Raw genomic sequence first — 22,684 nt, 5'->3', positions numbered from 1 at the left:
TAAATCAGGGGGCAGGTTTAAAAATAATAATAATAATAATACTAAAAAACTGATACCCCTACAGTCTGTTTATTCAGATTCTCACATGGACTTTCTTCTTCTTATTCTTTTTTTCTGTATGAAAGAAACGTATAGTGAGAGCAGTGTTGACCTGTTTGCAAGCTTGTTTTTCTCTCTTTGACAAACTGAGAATGTAAACCGCCTTTCCGAATTGAATGGAAACATTTAGACCGGAAAGTTGTATTTGGGAAAATCTGTCAAGTGTAACTGGCATAGATAAGCAGACTGTTCAAATGGTAAAAATCTAAACATTATATTCCCCACACAAACAGTAGCCTGTTTAAACATAATCAAAATATTTCTTTGTTTACTTCTCTCATAAATGCTGTGGTGGTTGGTTCCTGAGTAAGCTAAAGGCCATTATCTACATTTAAAGCAAGAATTATAGTATTAGATCACTGAAGCTGTACATAATCATCTATTTTTAGATTTAACAGCTTCATAACACATTAAATCACATTTAGCTTTCCTGCGGCTGACTTCGCTTCCCCCGGAACATAACATTTATCGGAAATGGCTCCAATACTAAATTGAAAAAAAAACCAAAAAAACATTGTGAAAGTGAGTGGTAATAAGTATTGATACTGCAGGCTGTGAAAAGGGCACACATGCATCCAGAACTACTGGCTATTTAAGAATGAATGTTTCACTACATTTTTGCATGTGTGCATACTTTTACTTTTACTTTAAAGATGGTAATTTGGTGACATTTTATTTAGACTTCAAGTTGCGTGAAATGAATCACACACATCATTTTGGAGAAGTTTCAAAGAGAGGTACAGGCTTTTACTGGGTCAGCTCTGATTTCTGTTTTTTTTGTATTCTTCTTCTAGCTTGTTAGGTTATTGTGAATATTTGATGACTCTGAGTCAGTTTCAATCAAAGCTTTTTTGATAGAAAGTCAACACACAGGACATGTGAGATTTTCAACCTTCTTAAAGCTCTGATACTCCCCAAAAAAAAGACAATATAGTCGTCAGTTTGTCCATTTTTAACATTGACGGCATCAATTCTCATAACTTTTGTGTCTCTTTCTCAGCATTCGAACTGAAATGGAGAATGTTCACCAGAACATGGGCTATTGTCCGCAGTTTGATGCTATCAACGACCTGCTAAATGGACGAGAGCATCTGGAGTTTTACGCCCGGTTGAGAGGAGTACCTGAAAAAGAGGTTGCCATGGTAATTACTGCATTTTTGCATTAACTTCCTTGTTGGTTCCCATCAGTCAGCAATGTGCATTGACATCATGACCACATAAAAATCCAGTGTACATCATCCATAAATTTGTCGAGGGTATCAAACATTTTAAATAAAACAAATGCTCTCCATTTGTGTCTTTCCTGAAGGTGTTTTTTTGTTTGTTTGTTTTCAGCATCAAACTGCTTGTCAGCTAGCATGCATGTAGGGCAAACTGAAATACATGTCAGAGTGATAGATAACCTCAATGGGAGAAGCCATACATAATGAAAAATGGCCCGTGGAAGAGCAGCAGCAGCTGTGGGTTATGGCTCTACATTATTCACAATGCCCAGTGGTGTGGCCTGCCCAAGGCGACCTCCCTGCTCCCCTCTCGCACCGCCTGTTTCTGCAGCAGCAACATCAAAAGAGGAAGGGGCTGGCGGTGACCATAGGCGCCTCAGACCTTGTGCCAGGGCTTTGATGTTGCAGCTGCAATGCAATGGGACCCAGTTCTGCACTGCTAGTAGAACTCTTGAATACTGCTGTGGCCTATTGTGATATATGTTTTAAAGGCTGGTGTCTATCCAAACTAAGCCCTACTGGTGTTCTGTTTGCTTAATAAGGAAATGCATACATCCATATGTATGTGACAGAAGCTCCTACAGCCTGCATTTATTGAAACACCTATTTCCTGCACTTTGGTGATGCTCCTAATAGCCTGTGTTTGTGAGGTACTATTGAAATAGCTGGGAGAGCGGTAAGGTCTCCTCAGCGGCCTGTGATTAAGGTCTAACAATAATGCCAGGTGTCCTGCATCGTCCTTGAAAACCACAGTACTCAAATTCACTGGAGAACCAAGCCATGATATCATCCATCATTAGATTATACGTCCAGTGTTGTTTCTTATGCTGTTTGAATGCTACTCTTGACATGATATTAATCGGTCACTTTGTTATTTTTCTTCAAAAGGTGGCTGAGTGGGGGATCCAGAAGTTGGGTCTGGTCAAATATGGCAACAAATCAGCTGGAACATACAGCGGTGGAAACAAACGCAAACTTTCCACAGCGATGGCCCTGATCGGGTGTCCCCCGGTGATTTTCTTGGTGAGATACAGCTTTATTGATATACTGTATGTGTATGAGATGAAAATATGATCCGCTGCTGTTTCATCAGGACTGAAATGTGTAATACTTTGAGTCAATGTTGATGCTGTGCAGATGTGAGGAGTGAAGCGGATCACTTATTTCCTTTGTATGCTCACAGACCGTATTGGGATTACAGACAGAGTGTGAGAACTTGGAGTGATATATAAGAACAAGTAAAAACAAGATATGGATCAAATTTGCAAATATTCACTGAATTTCCCAGAGAATCCACAAGTATTTTGCTTGTGGACGAGAAGGGGATGCCTCCCAGCGGTCACATACCAGTCATGTTTTGACTCATTTGATTTCAAGACAATAATTAGCTTCCTAAGGAATACATGGAGCCCACCAAACTGTGTTTATACATCTTAATTTATTAAGTTCTCATTCACCAGGATTTAAACGTGAGGGCAGGACATTTTCTCACCAATGGAAGAATAATAAAGGCAGGGATAAGAATTCACTCCGTTCAATTATAAGTGGCTTTAATGTGCATTAGGAAATTGTCATGTGGTTTCATCAGCAACAAACTTTAATCACCTCGTGTCACACTTGGAGCTCACAATGAGTCTCACCAGATTAAACATTTTTATTCAGATTTTAACATTTATTAGTTGTTATCCCATCACATAGCGCTGAGGGCAACTTTTGTTCAAAGTTTGGGCAACTTTGAACGTCGGTAAGTTCAGTTTGTAAGTCTTTAAGACCATCAGCTGAAGACGGATGCTTCAGATCATTAAACGTAGTTTGCCTTCTGATCCAACAGAAGTCTCTGTAATATTCAGTTTGACCTAATGCCCCTTGTGACCTCCCATGAAAATCTGCGGACTCACCTGCCGAGTGGCCACTTAATTAAGATTGTGGAGACACCGCATTCAACGTTATTATACAGGGTGTTCAACATTGTTGAGTCGGCTTGCTTAGGGATTAAAATTCCATCACCAACAAGATGGTAAGAAGTATAAGCAAAGCTATGGGACCTAAATTCCAAGTCGCACGGCAGTTTCATCTCACGTAATACAAGTGAATGTCATCACGTGGAAAAACATTGTGATTCCAAAGGATAAGTAACTTTCTTGAACCACAGATGGATGGACACAGCTGGCCATCAATGTTTACGTCATTTGAATACATTTGATGAATTTTGCGGGGGGGGGTTTTATGGCTGACCCCTAATAGTTTCCTAAGCTTTAGCCAACAATGAAAATCTTGATTTTCCTTGGTTAGTTCATTTTGGGGTTGAGGGGTTGTGGGTACTTTCCTAGGAACTGATGGTTCATTCTTATATTTTTGAGATATTATAAGATTAGAAGCATTTTCTTCTTTCTCATTCGCACACACATCCTTGACAGCTGTCATATGACTCCTCGTACATTGAATTAGCTGCACTGTGCTCATATGAAAGACTCCCTCTCTGTGCTTGAGGCAGGGAGGGCGGAGAATTACCAACAATGTGATCAAACAAGTATTGCTCCGTGCATTATCGTGTATTGGTTTGAGGCAGTAGTGTTTATTTTAAAAGCGTTCCAACTTGACGGTTGGAATAGTGACAGCCCTATCACCCGGTCTGACAAGACCAGTCTGGGATGACATACCTGAATATGACATACCTGACATGCCTAAATAAAGTGAATTTTTGTCGCCACATCTGGATCAACATCAAAAATTAGCCACTTTGAAGTTTGGCCACGTCCCACTTCTTAAGAAAATGTCATCCGTCCATAGCTTTTTGAGTAATCATGCGAACAAAGAGATAAACCCCACAACCAGAAATACTAAAAAGTATTGAATGTGTAATTTTCTGCAGGCTCATGTAGCTCCATAAAATGTTCCCTGGAAGTATCTTAAACCATTAGATATCTGAGTTATATGGTGTAATAAATAAATTACTTGGTTTGACTGACAGCAAATCATTTGTTTTTGCCTCTAATCATTTTAATACATTAGTGAATAATCCATAATAAATTACTTGTAGTGGAATAATCTTTCCAACTGCGACTGGATCAGTTTGTATGCATGATGTCAAACTGCCTTTATTACTCACTGAAGTCAAGCTAGCCTTCACTTTGAGACGGTGGGACGATATTTTGTTGTCTGTCAGTTTGAGTATTGTGGGCTAGCACCACGTAGGGTTTGCACAGTCTCAGGTTGGGCATGCTGAGGGAAAAACCCCATGGGATTTATAGAATTCTGCTCATGGGAAAAGTCTGGAATGAAACCAGTCCGACTGAGCACTGTCACTTTCTAATCGTGTATGAACAGACTAGCCCTGAGGTAAAAGAAAACAGCTGTGATACTCTGTGTCTGCATGTTGTGCTGTGTTGCACTGTGCTTCAGTGTGTGTCCTTACAATCGGCACATGGGTATGGTCAAAGATTCCCATATGCACTGTATGTCAGTATGTTTTTAAATGTCCCTTTTCTTTTTTATTATACTAATTATGTTGTGATTTAGAACAGAATCAAATAGAATACCATTGTTCCAAAAAAAATTCCTATTTTTGATGTTTTGATACGAGTAAAAAAAGTCAGTACAAAAGCATAATTGTATCGTGATTTTTAAACTGGATTTTTCCATCAAGCAGTACAATTGGCAGTTCATTGTTAAAGCATGGGCTGTGGTTAAATTGACATGAAACTGTTTTTATTTATTGCAGGATGAGCCAACCACTGGAATGGACCCCAAAGCCAGACGCTTCCTGTGGGATTGCATCCTCAGTATCATCAAAGAGGGACGCTCAGTCATTCTCACGTCACACAGGTGCAGCATCACTCATCTATTGATTCCTCTTTCACAGATTCACCCTGTCAAAATATTTTGATTCCTTACCAGAGAAAGCACAACAACCAAATTATCCATAAATGAATATGAGCCATAATCATTGTAATTAGAATTGATTGGAGTTACACTTTGCTGAGAGGTATTGTTTCCAGAGTGGCAGTTAATATTGGCTGCCAGTAACACGCTAGCTGCTATAAAGCTTTCATGAAGCGTAAGGGCATATTGACTGACTGGAGCTTTTTTCTTTCTTCTTTGAAAAGAGAAACGGTCAATATCAGTGCTGGAGTCTTTTCATTAGCCAAGGTTTCCTGAAGCAAACTTGAGTTTTCAAAGTTTTTCCTCATTTAGTTTGGCCAGCAGTTTATAATAAAAATGCTTAATTTTGGCTTAAGACTGTTAAAACATTCAAGCTGATGTCAAATATTTAGCAATCTGCTTTTCAAAACAAGATAAGAACCTATCTTCTTTTTAATTACTAAATTTGTCCTCCAGTTAAGATATCAGAGTGGACATGTAAGAATGCTTGGGCCAAAATTTAAATGTAAGGGAGAAGTGATCGAAGTTCTCCCATGTAGAAAATCATCTTAAGTTAAATAGACTACATTTTAGCAGCTGAAAGAGTAGGAATGATCTCTCAAAGATCCCTGATATTACTTTTTAGGATGTTGTTGGAACGAAGAAATTCATCCAGCACGAGGCGTTTTTTTCACTTCTCATTTCAAACTGTCCTTTTCCCTTCAACAGTATGGAGGAGTGTGAGGCTTTGTGCACTCGCATGGCCATCATGGTAAATGGTCGCTTCAAGTGCCTTGGGAGCATCCAGCATCTGAAGAACAGGTAAGGGTCTTTCTTTTGCCACTAAGTGCAAAGAGCAAGAATTAGAAAAACAAGAAGAAACGCTGAGGTCTATTGAACTGAGATTAAGCAAATCCCTCTCCTACAGACATGCTCTATTATTTATACTCTATGTATAAGTAAATGAATACCCTCTACATGGATAATGAAAAAAATGTAGACTGTAGAAGCATATTGCAGGTTTTTCAAGGAGAAAGAGAAAAGTTTTCATGTACTTTTCATCATTCATTGCTGCAGCTTGTGGAGTGGAACCCACACAAACTACGTCTTATTGAAAGAATAGTTCCGCATAATAGGGACACTCTGTGTGACTCTACTGGATTATGATGATGTTGTTTACGTACGTGTCTCCTCATAATGTTTACATGCATTAGATACAGTATCATGGAGTTCTAAGGATTATAACAAATTCTAAATATCTAACTCACTACAGCTTGTTGTATGCTCTTGTAATTTGTTCGCGCTTTGTCTACATTTGGACTCTTATCTACAAGGCTATTGTTGATCTGCTTTCTCCTTATTTACAGACCTACACAAGAAAGTTATTTTTCTTGCTCTCAGGATTTATTCCTGCTGTCTGTTCCCAGAGCCCATTCCGAATTGGTGAAAAATGTATTCATTTTTTGATATAACTATGCTGGTCACTTTGCACGATACGTCAAAATCACACACAAAAAAATATGGAAGAAGCTAATCCCACTAAATTTTAAAACAATTTCATGTGACTTTTGAGAAAATCTTTTAAGAATTTAATATATACATGTTTTTCTTATTTGATATTTCTGTTTTATGAAGGATTTAACTGTTTGCTTTTATCTTTATGGGAGATTTGTATGATCCTTATTCATGTGTAGTGTGATTTAAATGAGATGTTGCTGCCGTCTTGGCTAGAACTCTGAAACTAAATGACCCTTTTTTTTTTACTGGTTTGATGATAGTAATAATAACAACAGCAATAATAATACCCCCTTTCAACCAAAGGAGTCATGATGGTAGTTCAGGGTTGGTTCCAGAGCCAATTCCGAGTTGGTTCTGTAAGTTGATTTAAATTTCCTCAATTACATTACTACACGACTGTTCCGATGCGGGTTTTAACTTCTCCTCGTAAAAGATGGTTTTCTGGTTATCTGTAGAGAACCACGATGCAGGAAACTGTTTATCTTCACAGATCAGTCTTTGTCTCATTGTACTTGCAAACCAATGTCTTAAAATCACCAGGTTACTTTAAAGAAGCGCTTTTAAGCAACAGTCTGTGAACGCTCCTTGCAGCACCTGCCTACATTTCCAAACACAAGCTGGTATTTATGAGTAGCACTGCACACAGGATTTATACATGCCATTTCAAGATGCATCTATAATCGGCAGCTGGTGAAATTAAAAGCCTGCCAATATTTGTAAATGTAGCTGCAAATGCAGTTTATAGATTACGATGAAAGTGGCGACTGCGAATGTCACTCGCCATCGTAGGTGTTAAAACACGCTACTGGCAATAACAAAACATAAACGTCACCGAGCCGATGCTCTTCAACTGCTACTTTGATTTCATATCCACGTTGAAGATCAGTTTTTTTTATTTTCAATTCTTGAATTTTTTTTTTAACTTTATTATTTTGTTTGTTCATATTTTATTTTATTTTGTAAAAAAGAATCAGTCGCAGCATTTCACTTGGTCTGGTTGGTCTCCATGGTCCTGCTCTCAGCCACTGATGTAAGCTGTAGTTTGCTCTGACCCAGCAAAGAGCTGATGCTATTGTAGGTCTTCAGGGCTGGTGCCAGTGCTTTCGCAGTCGAAACAGAAATAACTGATTCTCAGTTAAGGCACTCACTCTGCCCTGGAACCACTTATGTAGAAAATCCCTAATGGGGATCTATGAACAGGCTTGTCTGGCCCAGCCCACCAGCAGCTGACACCTGCCTTCCCTGTCACTGCTATGCTAAGCAGCAGTGGTGTTGTGGTGCCTCTATAAGTATGAATACACCTAAATTCTGACAGATTTTTATCAGTGGTCCATCCAGTACAAAATAATTGCCCTGTGATTTGAAAGCTGACATATAGAGTACTTTGCCATATTTAGGTGACCCAAAAAATGTCTGCCAGTAAAAGGCAGAAACAGGCACGTCATTCGTTTGCCTTAATTCGTGTCTTTATTTTTTTCCAGTCGATTGATCTCCAATTTTATCCATTTTTATCCTGAGTAACTGTCTTTTATATTTTTAAAATTTTTACTAATTTTATTAATTTTGTTGAAATCTTTTCACCAATTTTATTGGTCATTTTCACACTTTCAACATTCTGAGAGCTGCTAGCTTCGGCACCTAGCTGCATCCCAGGAGCTCTTAGTTACCGGGCAGAGCTAGCCTGGCAGTCCCGTACAGTGTTAGCTTAGTATCGCCTCCCGGCCTGGCTGAGAGAAAGCTTGGCTGACTTCTGTTTGGCCAGAAGCCACAAGCTCCTGGCTTGTGTTGTGAACAAGCTTCTGGCCAGCTGAGTCCTGCTGCTCCTTGCTCTGCCTTACTTCTGTACTCCACCTGGCTTCTCCTAACTTCTCCTGTAGTTCGTTAGCTTCTCATTTCTTTCCTCACAGTGCATACAAATTAAACGTGCAATGCTACCCAGCAAGTAGCCACGGTTGGTTCCTCCAATCTTCTACATGGAGTATACAGGCTGTATGACTTTATGGTTCTGTGACTGTAGGTGGTGCTGAGCAGATTTGAAGCGTAAATCCTTAGATGTATTTGTATTATTATCCTGGTATGTTATCACTGTATCAATGTCAATGTCAATGAACATATTCATTTCTTTCTTTACCAGAAATCTTCAGATTGTATTAATTTCAAAGGGAAAACTGCAGTTAGGTCTGCAGCCTTGGGTTTGTGTAAAAAAATCTGTCATCTCTCACATTTGTGCCTCCACAGACATTTAAATTATATTTCCACCCTCATTGCTCTCATTCACTATCTTAATTGACTTTGTACATTTCTCTAATACATTTTAGAATGTCTCCTTCACAGACATCCCATGCTGTTAACTCTTAACACTTTGGTCCACACTCGGATATGCATGCGACATTTCCCAAGGCCAGCATTGTACTCTGCATGTAACAGTGAGGCCAATCCATTACCTTAGGAACAGTCTGCTGCCATTATCACCACTCCTTTGTGTGAGCTTGTAACAGGAAGGACATTCCACACAAACCTCCAAGAGCGGCATTCCTGACAAAAAAAATGTTGTGGCAATCGCTTTGTGGAGAGTAGGATCAATACACCTGGGATGAGAGGGTGGAGCAGACCATTTTTCAAGTTGTGCAGGGGATTAGGGGTTATGCCTGGAACAGCAAGGCGGAGGCGACGGTGTCAAGGGTATTTCCAATTTGGAGTGTTAATGTCATATCAATAACCTGGCTTTTAGATCTCTGCATAGAGATAAAAGGTAGACTGTAGATGGTGCTATAAAAAGAGGGAGAGTTGAAAGGCAAAGGACTGAGGGTGGAGAGGGATGTACTAATCAGTCCTTCCCAGATGTTAGGGTAATTGGCAGATTCTCTGTGTCAATTGCATCCCAAATGTAGGGGCAAGTGCAGGATGGTGTAAATAATTTATGAGGTACACAGGAGGCATAGGAAAGGTAAGAGCCATGGGAGCTGCAGGGGGTGAGATGGGACGGGGGTGGAGCAGCAAACATGGGAGGAGAACGGCAGTTTAACACATGTCCTACTTCACTCCACTTGCTATCAGGTAAAAGGGAATCTCACTTCACAAGACAAGCAAGTGAGAAGAAACCAGATAACCATGGCATCTGACACAGTTTGGTGCCGTTCTGATTTTAGATCTCACCCAGACAATTTACACACCACTGAAATACTATAGCTATGTTCTCACCACGCAGTGAATAATTTCTAATTAAGCATCCCTATCTCTGCAGCGCTCAATGTAATTAATGTTTCATGAGGTGTGGGACCCTGTTAATGACTGAAAAAGCAATTAAGGGACGTCTTCTCTATTTTCTTTTCTCGTCACTATCCCGCCACAAGTTTGTGCTGTCATGTATCCCAGACACTGCCACCCTGCCACCCCTAAAACACAAAGAAAGTATTATATATGCATCCTCTTAATGTGAAAAGGAAAGTGCTGATTTATTTATTTTTTTCCACAAGCTGTTGCCAGTTTGTAGATGGGAAGGGTTCCATCAGACAGCAGGGGAGGCATTGCGATAGAGGCAGGTGGTGCACGCCATTGTTGCACTGCATGAGCAACTGACCTGCAAAGCAGGGGGTACCGGTTCTTCCCCAACCACCCCCTACCTGTACATCACATTTTTATCACAGGCCCCTAAAAGGAGTGCAGAATCTCACCACAGGGGCAGCTCTCACATTTTGACCCCCTACTGCTTATATGCAATACCTGTAATACCTCCTCCTACAACTGCTCTCCTTCGAAAACCTACACCATACGACCCTCATTGTCCGTCCTACCCTGTCTGTACTTCCAGGTGGAAAGTCTTTCAAACCAACCACCCAAGTCCTTGATTGTGCTGCCCCCTTTAGTTTGCTGGTGAGTGTGTATTTATCACTGAAATGCCCTCTGCAGCTTTAACAACCCAGCCTGGTGTATCAGCCAGGTCCCAAATGGGCCCAAATAGCCCATTTACACCACTAGAGAGGTGGTCATCATTTGAAAGGGACTGGAGATTTGGTTTAGGCAGTGCATTCTGAGAAGTAGGGCAGCCATTTTAAGAAGCATCTTTGTTGTCTTCCTTCATAGCTGTTAAAGACATCCCTTTTACCACTGCCAGTGTTGAGGCCCTCAAATCAATCACACTTCTAGGAATTTATGAAAGGCTAATGGAGAAGGAGGGTAATAAATAACCAAAAAAATGCACAGGAGGCTGTTAATGTTTTTTTTTTTTTTTGTAGTGTTTTGTAGTGTGCTCATATGAAAGCTCCCAGGTGTTAAGTAAACTCAAATGAAGTGGAGAACCAATAAAAGCAGCTTCAAAGATCTCCTATAATCTTGTCAGTTAGAAAGGACACCCACTAGCCACGGCAGGATTTCTCAGTGATTGATATCATTCATATCCTCTCTTCATAGAGTAAAGAGTAAGTAGAGCTCACAGCCTGGAGTCTTATTTTCTCCTTGCTTAAAGCACGTCATGATATAAAAGTGGGGTGTAAAGTGACTTTAATGCATTAAGGTAATGCACTGTGGATGCTGGAGTTTTTACAAGTGTGGTGTCTAAAAGTTTGGATCAATTCCCCTCAAGTTGACGTTGAGAAGTCCAATAAACTCCTTCCCACTCCCTGTATGTCAGCTCTGCAGGTGTGCCATTAACTAAATAGTTTACTGCATTTAAGTGCTTGTCACCCACTGAGATGAATGGCAAAACAATTCTCTTTGTGGTTTACAATGCATCAGCATCGCAGGTGTAATTAAGACATTTAAAACATTGACAGATATAGATGGTGCACTGTATATGTGTTGTATGTTTGAGATCTGTCTTCATTCAATGAATGAAAGCTTGTGGGAAGTTTAATTTGTTTCAAACTCTGATCCAAAAGAGATTTTACTTTTATCATTGCTTAAGTTGTGCTTACAGACTGCATCAACATTCTCAATGCACAATCTTGTAAGAATTTTTTTTAGTGCCACTTACTTTTCCTTCCTTGTGTTGCCAACGTTTGTGAGATGTTCTGCTGCCAACAAATTCAAGCTGAGCTAATACCTAACTCATATTTGATAGTAGATAGTTGTCATGCATTCAACATTTGCTGTTTTCTGTGACTCATGAGATTTGCAAATCATTACATTCTTTATTTTTTTCATTTACATTCTAAATACTGTCACAACCTTTCAGTTTTGTAATGGGGGTTGTAATTTCTGTATCATATTTGTTGCAACACGAATTCATGAACGCCCTCAAGACTGTCCTTCAGTGATTGGACAACATCCATCCATCCACCCCATCACACACTGCAGTCTCCACCACGAGCTCTATCAGCACACCCTACAGGAACTAAGGAATTTTTTTGGATGACTTCCTGCTTGATCAAAGCGTCAGACCACCCAAGTCATACTGTGACCCCTTGTCCTGCATTCGCCCTCCCCCTGTGTACACAAATACAAGGTTTGGCAGTGGTGAGGGTGACCTTTCTACACTCCCTCTGATGAAGGAAGGCAACCGAATTATTTTCTGCCTGTCTTGCCCTTATCTGTGTCTGGCTGTTTGTTTTAAATTACATGGAAGAATGACTTTTCAGCAGACCAGGCTGAAGGAGAAGATTGAGGCAGAATAATGAAAATGAAAAAGAGAAAACTGCAGCACAGAAATTATACTGGCTCTACCATACTGTGTTGAGCAGCTGTATCGTATCAGTCGTAAAATATTTTGAAAGGATTAGTTAAGAATGTCTGCCATTGTAACTGTAAATGTAATCTATTCATTATTTTCTCTCAGGCTGTAATCAAGCTCAAGTTTCTAATCTTGTTTTTACGTAGTTTTCAAATCACCCTTTAAAAGCTGACTTATTGTTTCAAGCATAAGGTGCTATTCTGACCAACGTGAAGCAGTGCAGGCTCTATAATTGACATTCACGGTGACTTTTCCCAACACACAGAGTTTATGTGAGGATGCCAAAACAGACCGTGTGTCCAGCATGAAAGAACTTGTTTTGTTGTGGATACAGAGGCAGAGTAAAATATGAGCATGTGAAAGAAAGACATTTTTCTCAAAATCCTGCCTAGAGTTCTTGTGTTGCTGCAGCAAGAAAGGAAATAAACGGCAGGCAGGGGGGAGTGAATGAGGGGAAGCTAATTGATAAGGCCTTTTACTGTCTCTGACAAGCAGCCGTTCATTACCAACGCTCTGCCCAAACTCGCCAAACCGTTTCTCTGCAATGCTTCCTTGCTGTATTGGATTTTTGCAGGAGTGTTTTTGCATCTTGGTTGAACTGTCAGTGTTTGGACAAAGAATATCTCCTAAGCTGGCGGCCATGACTAACATAAGGCAATTATGGTCATAGCCTTGATTGGATGTCTAATTAAGCTTGATTTGCATGGATGGTTGTGACATTGTGTGGTAGTAGTGTTTAATTAGTCTGTTGCATCTTATAAAAATCCCAAAATAGGTATTACATGACAGGAGACGTGTTCCATTTATGTTTCATGTAAAATGTGTCCTTTATTTGTGGAAGATGGTCAAAAGGGATATTTAGTTGTTCATACTGGTGCTGTCTTCAAATTTCATACAAATGGCTTAAATCAGCTCATATTTGACATGTTGCTGTAACACTCTCTACTGCTAAAAGATGCCAGTTTCTACATTGCCTGTGAATGTTGTTAACCCCAGAAAAGGCAGAATTCAATGCAAGGTGTAATGTACAGCTTTGAATAACCACACGGTCCCACGGTAGAGCAGCAGGCTCGAAGTCCAAATCAAACCAAAAGTAAGCCACAAAAGCCCAAACCTGAAAGTGAAGCCTAACTTGGAGCCCAGGAAGTACTTCACTATATCTGACCTCCTTGGGGTCAGATTGTATTTATCTCTTTATGAAAGTTACTTTAACCACAAAAAGTCAAGGAAAAGCCACTTTTTTTTTTTCATGCTCCAAAAGAGACTTTTACAGCTGTCCTGAATGCTGATAAAGAGCTTAAAAGCAGGAAAAATTAGGTGCGCAGGGGACAGAGGCTGCCCACACTGGGAAGAACATCGAAACAATGATGTATCTTCAGATAATAGACAGTTGTTTGCTGCTGGAATAAAATTTGAAATATCATAAGTTGTAACAAATAATAAACTAATCAGAATCAACAGAATTAAAATGCTTTGTGTCTCATATTCAGCTTTGCCCTGGCACACAACTGCTTGCCATTATACAACTATAGAGGAAGGAAGCCCGATGATATTCATTTTTGATAGCAGGGATTGATCAGAAAACACTTGTTTCCCTAAAGAAGCTAAAGAAAATAACAGCACCCTTGGGGCTTGTAAAGCAGCCCAAGATTCCTTCATTTTGAATAAAAAGCATGTTTGTTATCCAAAGTTACTAATTCTTAAAAGGAAATAAATTCACAGTTGTACACATTAGAACAACCACCGAGCCAATATCAATATTGTGCACAATAAAATATGACTTTTTTTTTCAAATATTGATCATGAACATTTTTGTTTTGAAAATAGCCAGATAGTGTAGTTACTTCAGAGCTCTGTTGCATGTGGAGTAAAAGTATGACAAGTTGTCCATCTGCCGATATTTATCATGGTTATTTAACCAGGAAAAATAAAAACCTCACTGAGAGCAAATATCTCTTTTGCAAGAGTATCCTGACCATGACAGCTGTATCAACACAGTTACAACACACCACACATACAGACATTTGAAAAATGCACAAGAAATATACAAGGTTTACACAAAATGAAAGGAGAAACGAGAATTCCCGATAAAATCTACAATCACAAGTTAAATTCCTCATGTCAGAAAAAGCCGAGGTCAAAAAGGATCAATCTCATATACATCTTTCAAAATCTGCCTCTACGGTAAGTCATATAAAATTTCTTTGACTGAATTGATACTTCTTTAGTTTTGAGCAATTTTTGCACCATGCAAAAATTGGATTTATGTAAATGAGGACAAAGCAGACTAACTTTAGCCTTGTAAATAAGAGTGTACTGATGACTGAGTCTAGGCAATATAACATGCTGATATTTTTAAGCCACCCATAAACTGTTAGTGTTCAATGGTTAAGCTGTTGACCACCACCACATGTTGCTGTGTTAATGTGGATTAACTAAGTCTGTGGTGAACACGCTGTATTGCAGTTATGCTTAATTTCATTCACAGTGGACCCTAAACAACCGTTGGCCTTTTCACTTTTTTTTTTTTTTTTCTAACATCCCTGTCGCTGTTATATTCCCACATGTACCAATCATTGATCTCGAGGCAGAGCACCGTGGGTATGGGGCATTGATGTACCTGTAGCAGGTGGTTGAGTCAGTTATCAGCCTTCTTTGATTTATCTTCATCCACTTCAGACATTTAATCATTGAACCTTCAACTGCTTGTTCGGACGTAAGGTTAAGAAAAGTCAAGTTTAGTAGTAGTAGTGAGTTCAGACCTACCATTTATTGAGCTTTGAGAAGATCCAGAATTAAAAGAAGCAGAAAAACCACTTGTAAATTCTTAATTGAGATGAGTAGTGAATAATAATTCCCATATACAATACAGAGTTACATTATTGGCTCACTGTGGCTCTTTAACTTCAAGCGGTTGTGTTTTAACTCTGCTGCCCATGCGGTTCATTCATTGTGTTTCTCTGTAGTAGCACAGTGTTTCACTTCCTCCCTCACTCCCTTTGGGATCATGTAGGCCTGCAGTTTATTCACCATATCTCTAATTGCCACTAAGGGAGCCTCTGCCTCTCATTGCATGTAGCTCAGTACCAGCCACAATGGACATTTCTGAGAGTAAACCCAACATTAGGGAATTAATTAGGCAGAAAACAATGGGTCATAAGAGTGCTAACGACAGAAAAACAAGGCACAGAGTTTATTTGGTGCTCAACAGACATGGCACACATTCAGAGATGCAGAATGCTAGTTAACTTTAGAGCTTTGCTGTGTTCCATTTTCATCTTTGACAATATTTTGTTTCAGATGATGTTTATATTGTAAAGTTTTACCCATGTTGCCTTTTGATATTCAGTTCATGTTTTCAGTGGTCAAATATTCACTGTTTAATGGAGCATGCTTATACTATGTACTCTGCATTGGTATTTGTAATTGATGACAGACGAGGCTTTTGGTTAAAGTTAATATGAGGTAAGAGAACATGAGCTGATATCCATAGAGTAACCATCATTGTTCAGACTGCAAAATCACCTGGGAGAAAATCAAGATAATTTAAAGCAATAATAGGGTGCAACTAAACACAATAATATGAATTCAGTCAGTTGCTCTTCACATGAGCAAGAATATATCAACACCATCTCAGATGTACAATCAGTTCACTTTTCCCAGCACTCTCCAAAGAGCTTCTGTTTGCATTATTGACGAGATGGCTGAATAAACTCTGTCCCCACAACACTGACACCAGCCCCTGCCGCAGTCACTCGTTTGAAAGAAACACAACAGAAACTTTTTTTACAACTTCACTTTACCTATTCAATAGACATGCTTCTTGTGTTGATCATTTTGTGTGTTATTGATAGTTCTTGGGCACTTTGTGTCAGTATCCTGGTTGCAATCGCTGTATTTGATACATTTGATACAAACTCTTATGACCGATTGATATCTTCTAAGATATGACATAATATCTGAAATTAAAGTAACTGCAGAAGAAGAGTTCTTTCTATTTTGCTTTAGTGAATGTCCTTCATAATTATTGTTTTTATCCTTCTCCTTGGTTACGACAACTACTGCTTCTGTCCTCACTAGGAAACACTAAAATTCTGCTTTCCTAATGCTTATTAGAGGTCATTACAATACTGATTTGCCTTTGTCTCCATTTTGTTCTTCACCGCTTACTGAGTCAAATGCAGCTGTGCCATCAGCTGCTAAGTGTTCAGCTACATTGCATTTTTTATATGGTGCTGAGGGGATCAAGAATAGTTGGTTTGTCACAGCTTGTTTGCTGAAAAAAGCTCTCCCCTGCTGATTAAAGCAAGGTAGAAAAGAGCAGTAAGACTGAACTATAATACTAAACTTGGAAGCATTAAAAGCAAAACAATTACATAAAATATTTTAGAAGACTGCAGAGCTCAGTTGACCTGAGTTTGGTAACATTTCTCTGTGGATTCATCCCTACAAGTTGCCTCTTTCACATAACAAGCTTAACATTTAATGCATCCAAAAGTATTAGTTTTAGTTCGTTGAGTTCAGGCTGTTGCTCTGTGGCAGTAGGAGCTTCTGAAATGCAGTTGTTCCCATTCTTACTCTATTAACCATGGGAGGGCTTCTAAAATAATAATCACTCTTGGTTCAAATATATTTCTGTTTTTTGTTTCTCTTGGTTGATTCAACTTGATGCCTCCCTCTATATTTAGTACAGTTGATTATGTTTATTCTAAGCTGAGGAATAAGACTAGGGATGTTTTATTCTTCACCTTGCAGCTTGTATCAAAGAAGTCAAGTTGTTTTTGCACTCAGCTGTGTGCGACTCACCTGCTTCTCCAGCTCATCACACGCAGGGAGCTCGAAATGGCTGAGCGCAATTATGTTCTGAGTAATTTATTTATTTCTCTCATTCTAACCGGCCTGGTTCTTTCATGCATTACACCACCCTGTTATCCTTGACTCCATGCCCTGACTATGGAAATAAAGAAAGAGTTTCAAGAGTTCATTTAGATTACACGCTGTGAGCTACAGTGCACAGTGAAAATGAGTATACCCCCTGTGAAAAGTAACATTTCATACTATACGACAGGGAAAACAAAAATATATTTCCAAAATGTGCACATACTAAGTTTAACACAGGCCCTGTTGAGCTCTTCAACTTAAAACAAAGGTTAATAATATAACTTTAATTATATATTTTTCAGCTTTTGTAAAATTAGTGTGTTGCAGAAATGAGTACACCCCACTTAAGGTCTCTGAGTAAAGCAAGTTTTTAGGCTCCCAATGTGGACCTGAACAAACAATCAACTACAGGTGAGTCTAATTAGTCGTTACACAGGTGTTAATTAGGAAGTTGGCTACAAAAGGCTGTTATCTAAAGCAAACCACCCCTTCCCATTTCCTGCTGTCAGCAATGGCACCTCATGGCAAGGAATTGTCTCTGGATCTGAGAAAGAGGATTATTATTTTACACAAGAGAGGTGAAGGATACAAGAAGATAAGCAAAGCCTTACTTATCAGTAAGAATACGGTTGCAAAAGTGGTTCAAAGGTTCAAGAAAGATGGAACTGGTGTAGCCAAATGCTGTCAACTTGTGCATTCCATGCCAAGGGGCTTGGGGCTGTCATTACAAATCATGGAGGCCATACAAAGTACTAAATATACTGAATATAGTTGTGTTTGTTGTGGGGTGTACTCACTTTTGCTCCCCCCCACCTTCACGAAAACAGAAAAAAATGTAATTGAAGGATTCTTTTCACCTTTCGGCTTGAGTCATAATGTAAGAGCATAGGTTAATAAACATCATAAATGCATTGTTTGCGATATATTGTTTTTTTTTCATTTAATTATGGTATAAAATGTCATTTTTCACAGGGGGTGTACTCATTTTCACTGTGCACTGTCCTTGGCACTTGCATGATTGTTTGCAGTTTTATGTTGTATCAAATGCTTAATTATAGTGGTCTCTGTTCTAGATTTGGTGATGGCTACACAGTGATTGTGAGAGTTGGTGGCTCCCCTCCTGAACTGAAGCCAGTTGAGGACTTCATCCAGCTGACTTTTCCAGGCAGCATCCTCAAGGAGAAGCACCACAACACACTCCAGTACCAGCTCCCATACACACAAGGAGCTTTGGCCAACATCTTCAGCCAGTTCACCAGCCATCAGCAGAGACTGGCTGTGGGTGACTACTCTGTGTCCCAGACCACTCTGGATCAGGTGAGACCAAAGAACATTGGATACATGTTAGTGCTCATTTAATCCCAATTTCAATTTGTTGAGTCCATCCATATACCTTTACCTTCAACTTAGAAATTTATGTGAAGGGATAACAGCATTTAAAGGCTTGTTCATACTCGGAAGTACTATGGAGAAATTACTGCTTCAGAGTTATGGCTAATCATCAGGCTTTTTCAGTTGAGCTCTGAATAAACTGGACTTTTTCTTTGTTTTCATTTTTCAGGACCTAATTCTCTGCATTTTTCACATAAATTACTGACATTTTCCCCTGTAAATACTTGAAGAGGCGCAGATAAGAACCACTTACTATCTGCAGGGAAGTTAATGCATCAGCGATGATAGATTTTCCATTATCTAAATTTAGCAGTATGGATGCCAGAGTCACTCTCAAACCTTTCGGGGGAAGTTTTCGGTTGTGTATTTTGATAAACAAATAGTGGCTTTGAGCTGTTCAGTAATTTCTGTTTGTGCTTGAATACAAAACATTGGTTTTAGCTGTTTTTTGGCCTGAAGCATGAGAGATGGTTTGACTCCAAATTTCTCCTCTGACATGGGCAATTTTAGAGGTTTTTGTTTTTGTTTTTGTTTTTTTATATATAATGGTAGCTCAGTTTAATGGATCATTAGGCCATCAATCAATACATTGTGCATTTTAAGTGCCCTATTTTAATGCAAGTCTGATCAGGTATGAAAAACTTTCATAGCTCCAATGTTGTCTGCACGCTGTCTAATATTAATGCTGTCAGGTTCACCAGTGAGGACCAAGCTCAGTTTGTATTGCCATGATACTGCCAGCACCAAGTATTGATTACGAATCTGGACTGAAAATATAAAAAGCTACAGCGGCAATACCATGTTTTTTTCCCCAGCCCAGTTGCTACACCTGACTGGTGAAATAGACTTCACTTTGTGTTTTCCTCGTGGCCTCTGAGACCCGATACAATCAGGCACTCAGTGGTGAGCACAGTTGTGTCTGGTCTCGCAAACCCTCCATTATCTCAGCAGCAGATGACCAGACGGGAGGTGAAAGTGACCTCTCGCGGGTGTGGAAAGGTCATCGGTCTGCTTGACTATGGCTAGAGTGAATAAGGAAAAACAGATAGAAGTGAGTCATTTGTACATCGTCACAGCAGTATTTTATCTAAATTATGTCTGATAGAGAATACCGCAGAGATATTAAGGATTTTGTTATCATGATTTTATTAACATGATCCCCTTGTGCACAGCCCATATTTCAACATTAAGACATTTTTGGCAGCATTCCTCATGTAAAGTATGCCTTTCAGGAAGCATTTAGTCCTCCATTAAAAGAGTAAAAAAAAAATCATGAAAGCTAAATGTTTTAACTAATAGTTACAGTCAGAATTTATCTCCCCTGAAGGACTTTTAACAGAACACTGTTTCTACTTAACAGATCATTTGGTGTTCAGGCATTCTACAGCTTCTAACCTTGCATATTTCTCTTTGAACGGTTGTGTCAACTTGCCCCACATTCTGCACTGGTCAATATTTACCAGATCAGAGGCAGTAAATAAATCATACTTAGACAACGAGGTCACGGTCTTAAAACATGGAGCAGAAGGGCTCGAGAACCTGTGGAGACCCAGACAGTCACCTTTCAGCTGGTGATTTATAGAGAGGAGCCTTGACCTATGGTATGACACCCAACTTGCACTACAATTAATATTGATCCACACAGCCCAGGGCTCAGGCGTTCATGCTGATCACCAAGGCGGTGGAGAGCAGATTTGAAAAGAAAAATGTGACTTTCTCAACTGTCTTTTGGAGCACATTGTGTGTTAGGAATTTTAAATATTTGGATATTGGTTCACATTGTCATTAAAACAGCAATGGAGCAGATTCCACTCATATTGACCTTTTTTCAGCTGCACTAAAAGAAAGACAGTCAGTGGAGTAACATGGCACTGAAAGGATTGGATAATTAGCTAAAATACAATAAGATTGAGTTATTAAGTGCATGTAGACACCTTAATCTGACAAGAAATTGGATCGGATCGGATTACTCGGTTGAAAGTCAAGTTCGCCATTTTCTCGAATGCCTGAGTTTGATTCGATTCATTCACCACCATATATCCAAGGATAATTACCCTTGCTCAACTCATTCTCATTCTAATTTAGCCAATTATCTGATCCTTTCAGTGCCATGTAACCCCACTGACTGTTACATAGGCTAATGAACACAATGAAGCACTAAGCAAAGAAAATATTTGTTGAGGAGTCAGTCCAAACCAAAAGGCACGTAAAATGGGCAACAAACCTTACTAAGCTGCTTGTTCCAAGCAGAACTGATGTGCCTACATTACTGCCCTGTTTGTAAGGTGTTGTTAGGAGTTTATCTTGACATACCTCCTCCAGATGTTTAAGCAGACAGCATAGGTTCACAGAGCCAAATTGAAGTGTGTTTGAATAAGAGCAAAACAGTCACACAGCTGTTTTTTCTTCTTTTACTATTATGTGACATGTATCTTTATTTTCAGGAATCTCGACCCAATGATTACATCTGAGTATGAAAGTATTGATCCTGCTCTATCTATTCTGCCATGCCCAACTGATACAGTTAAATTATATCTTGAGGAAATTCTCAACACTGCATTTTTCTCAACGCAGAAAGTGATGATACTTATAACGCATTAATGTTGACAATGAGGGGAAACAAAAAAAAAAGAAAAAAAAGGTGGGAGGAATTGAATGACTCCAGAAAGGAGTTAAAACATTATAGCAGACTTGCTTTTTGGAAGTTCATCTTATCTTGAATGTTTTTTGCGCGTGTGTGTGTATCAAAGCACAACAGTTGTGTGACACTAATTTTATACGGATGATAATCTCGTTGCCAGACACAAGGCTCCAAGTGAATGCTGTTTTTACCAACTATCTGCTGGATTTATGATAGTTGCAATATCAGATTGTTAAGGTGGACGTAAAGTATCAATTGTGTATGTCTAAACTTGATTTTAGAAGCATTGAACTTCATTAGAGCCGCATGATCACAATTGTGAGTAAATCCTTCTTAATCTAAGCTATCGGTTTGTAGCCGCAACACAAATGTTCAGAACAGTTGGAGTTCTTTACTAGTAACGTGTAGGTTTTAAATTAAACAGCAGTCAACAGTGGCAGCTGCTAACCTTTAATTGTTTCATAAGTAACACTTACCTCATTTGGAGTGGTAGAAGTTGAAGTGACTTTGACAGATGGTTAATCCGATCAGCGGAAAAGTATTTTGAGAATAGCTCTGCTTTTCAGTTTCTAAAGGAGACTTCCTAGATGGATGTGTAAAATAAACCATCTGGCATGTCACCGAAATAAAAATAAAAAGATTTTAAAAAAAACTGTCAAGTGTCTGTCGCCCACAGATATGTAATCTCAACTTTACCGAACCTCTAGGCCATTATATTAGCAATGGAACCTCTACGACACACCAGGCACCGGTGCAGACGACAATGCTCCGGCAGCTTTCCTAGCTTTCATAAGCACATCGTACAAACCAGCTACAAAGTCTCCATAACGACTGCACGATCCCCAGGATGACTTAAAACTGAGTTTCTCTTCCCAAAAGTTGACATCACAAATACCCATGATGTGCAGAAAAGTAAATGCCAACATTTTTTATTCTGAAGCTTTGTTTCATACTGTACCTGGTAATATTTAGGCAAATTAACTCGTGCCTACTAATGGGAACTTGATGATTATGAAGAATTGTTATTTTATGCAAATACCACCCCACTCCCCTGCCTCCACTCTCTATCTCTAATCAACTACACAGTAAAAATCCTTCAACTATCTTTTTTTTCGAATAGTAAATGACAGAGTGTGAACATGTAGCTAACATGTTCTGCATTTAAAGCAATAAAATGTAACTTCTCAAAAAGCCCATTATGGAGCTCCCCCTACAGGCTTGGAGGTAATGTACGGTTACACTGTCGTAAATACAACACCCTTTTGCTTTCACGTTTCACGTTTGTTGACGAACCGGCAAGGAGTCAGAAGGTGCAAGCTATGTCGACCGAGAAGGTAAGAGTAATCAAGTGTACCTGGGAGCGTGAGAGGGGTCTATTTGTTCTTGCGGTAGTTGTGCCAG

At 39.3% G+C, this 22,684-nt stretch overlaps 1 protein-coding gene across 1 annotated transcript in view; it reads left to right on the top strand.

The window, feature by feature from the left end:
- Positions 1–22,684, top strand: part of LOC142368457 (phospholipid-transporting ATPase ABCA1) — a 157,787-nt gene that overhangs the window by 129,828 nt on the left and 5,275 nt on the right. Inside the window, exons 44-48 of the mRNA XM_075450631.1 lie at positions 1,100–1,241; positions 2,211–2,345; positions 5,044–5,147; positions 5,913–6,005; positions 18,324–18,567. Of these exons, the coding sequence (XP_075306746.1) occupies positions 1,100–1,241; positions 2,211–2,345; positions 5,044–5,147; positions 5,913–6,005; positions 18,324–18,567 (718 nt within the window). The remainder of the gene's footprint in view (positions 1–1,099; positions 1,242–2,210; positions 2,346–5,043; positions 5,148–5,912; positions 6,006–18,323; positions 18,568–22,684) is intronic.

This window comes from Odontesthes bonariensis, chromosome 19 (genome assembly GCF_027942865.1).
Source record: "Odontesthes bonariensis isolate fOdoBon6 chromosome 19, fOdoBon6.hap1, whole genome shotgun sequence".
In the NCBI taxonomy this organism is placed as follows: domain Eukaryota; kingdom Metazoa; phylum Chordata; class Actinopteri; order Atheriniformes; family Atherinopsidae; genus Odontesthes; species Odontesthes bonariensis.
The sequence above is the reverse complement of the archived record's forward strand: the minus strand, read 5'-3'. Positions and strand labels throughout refer to the sequence as shown.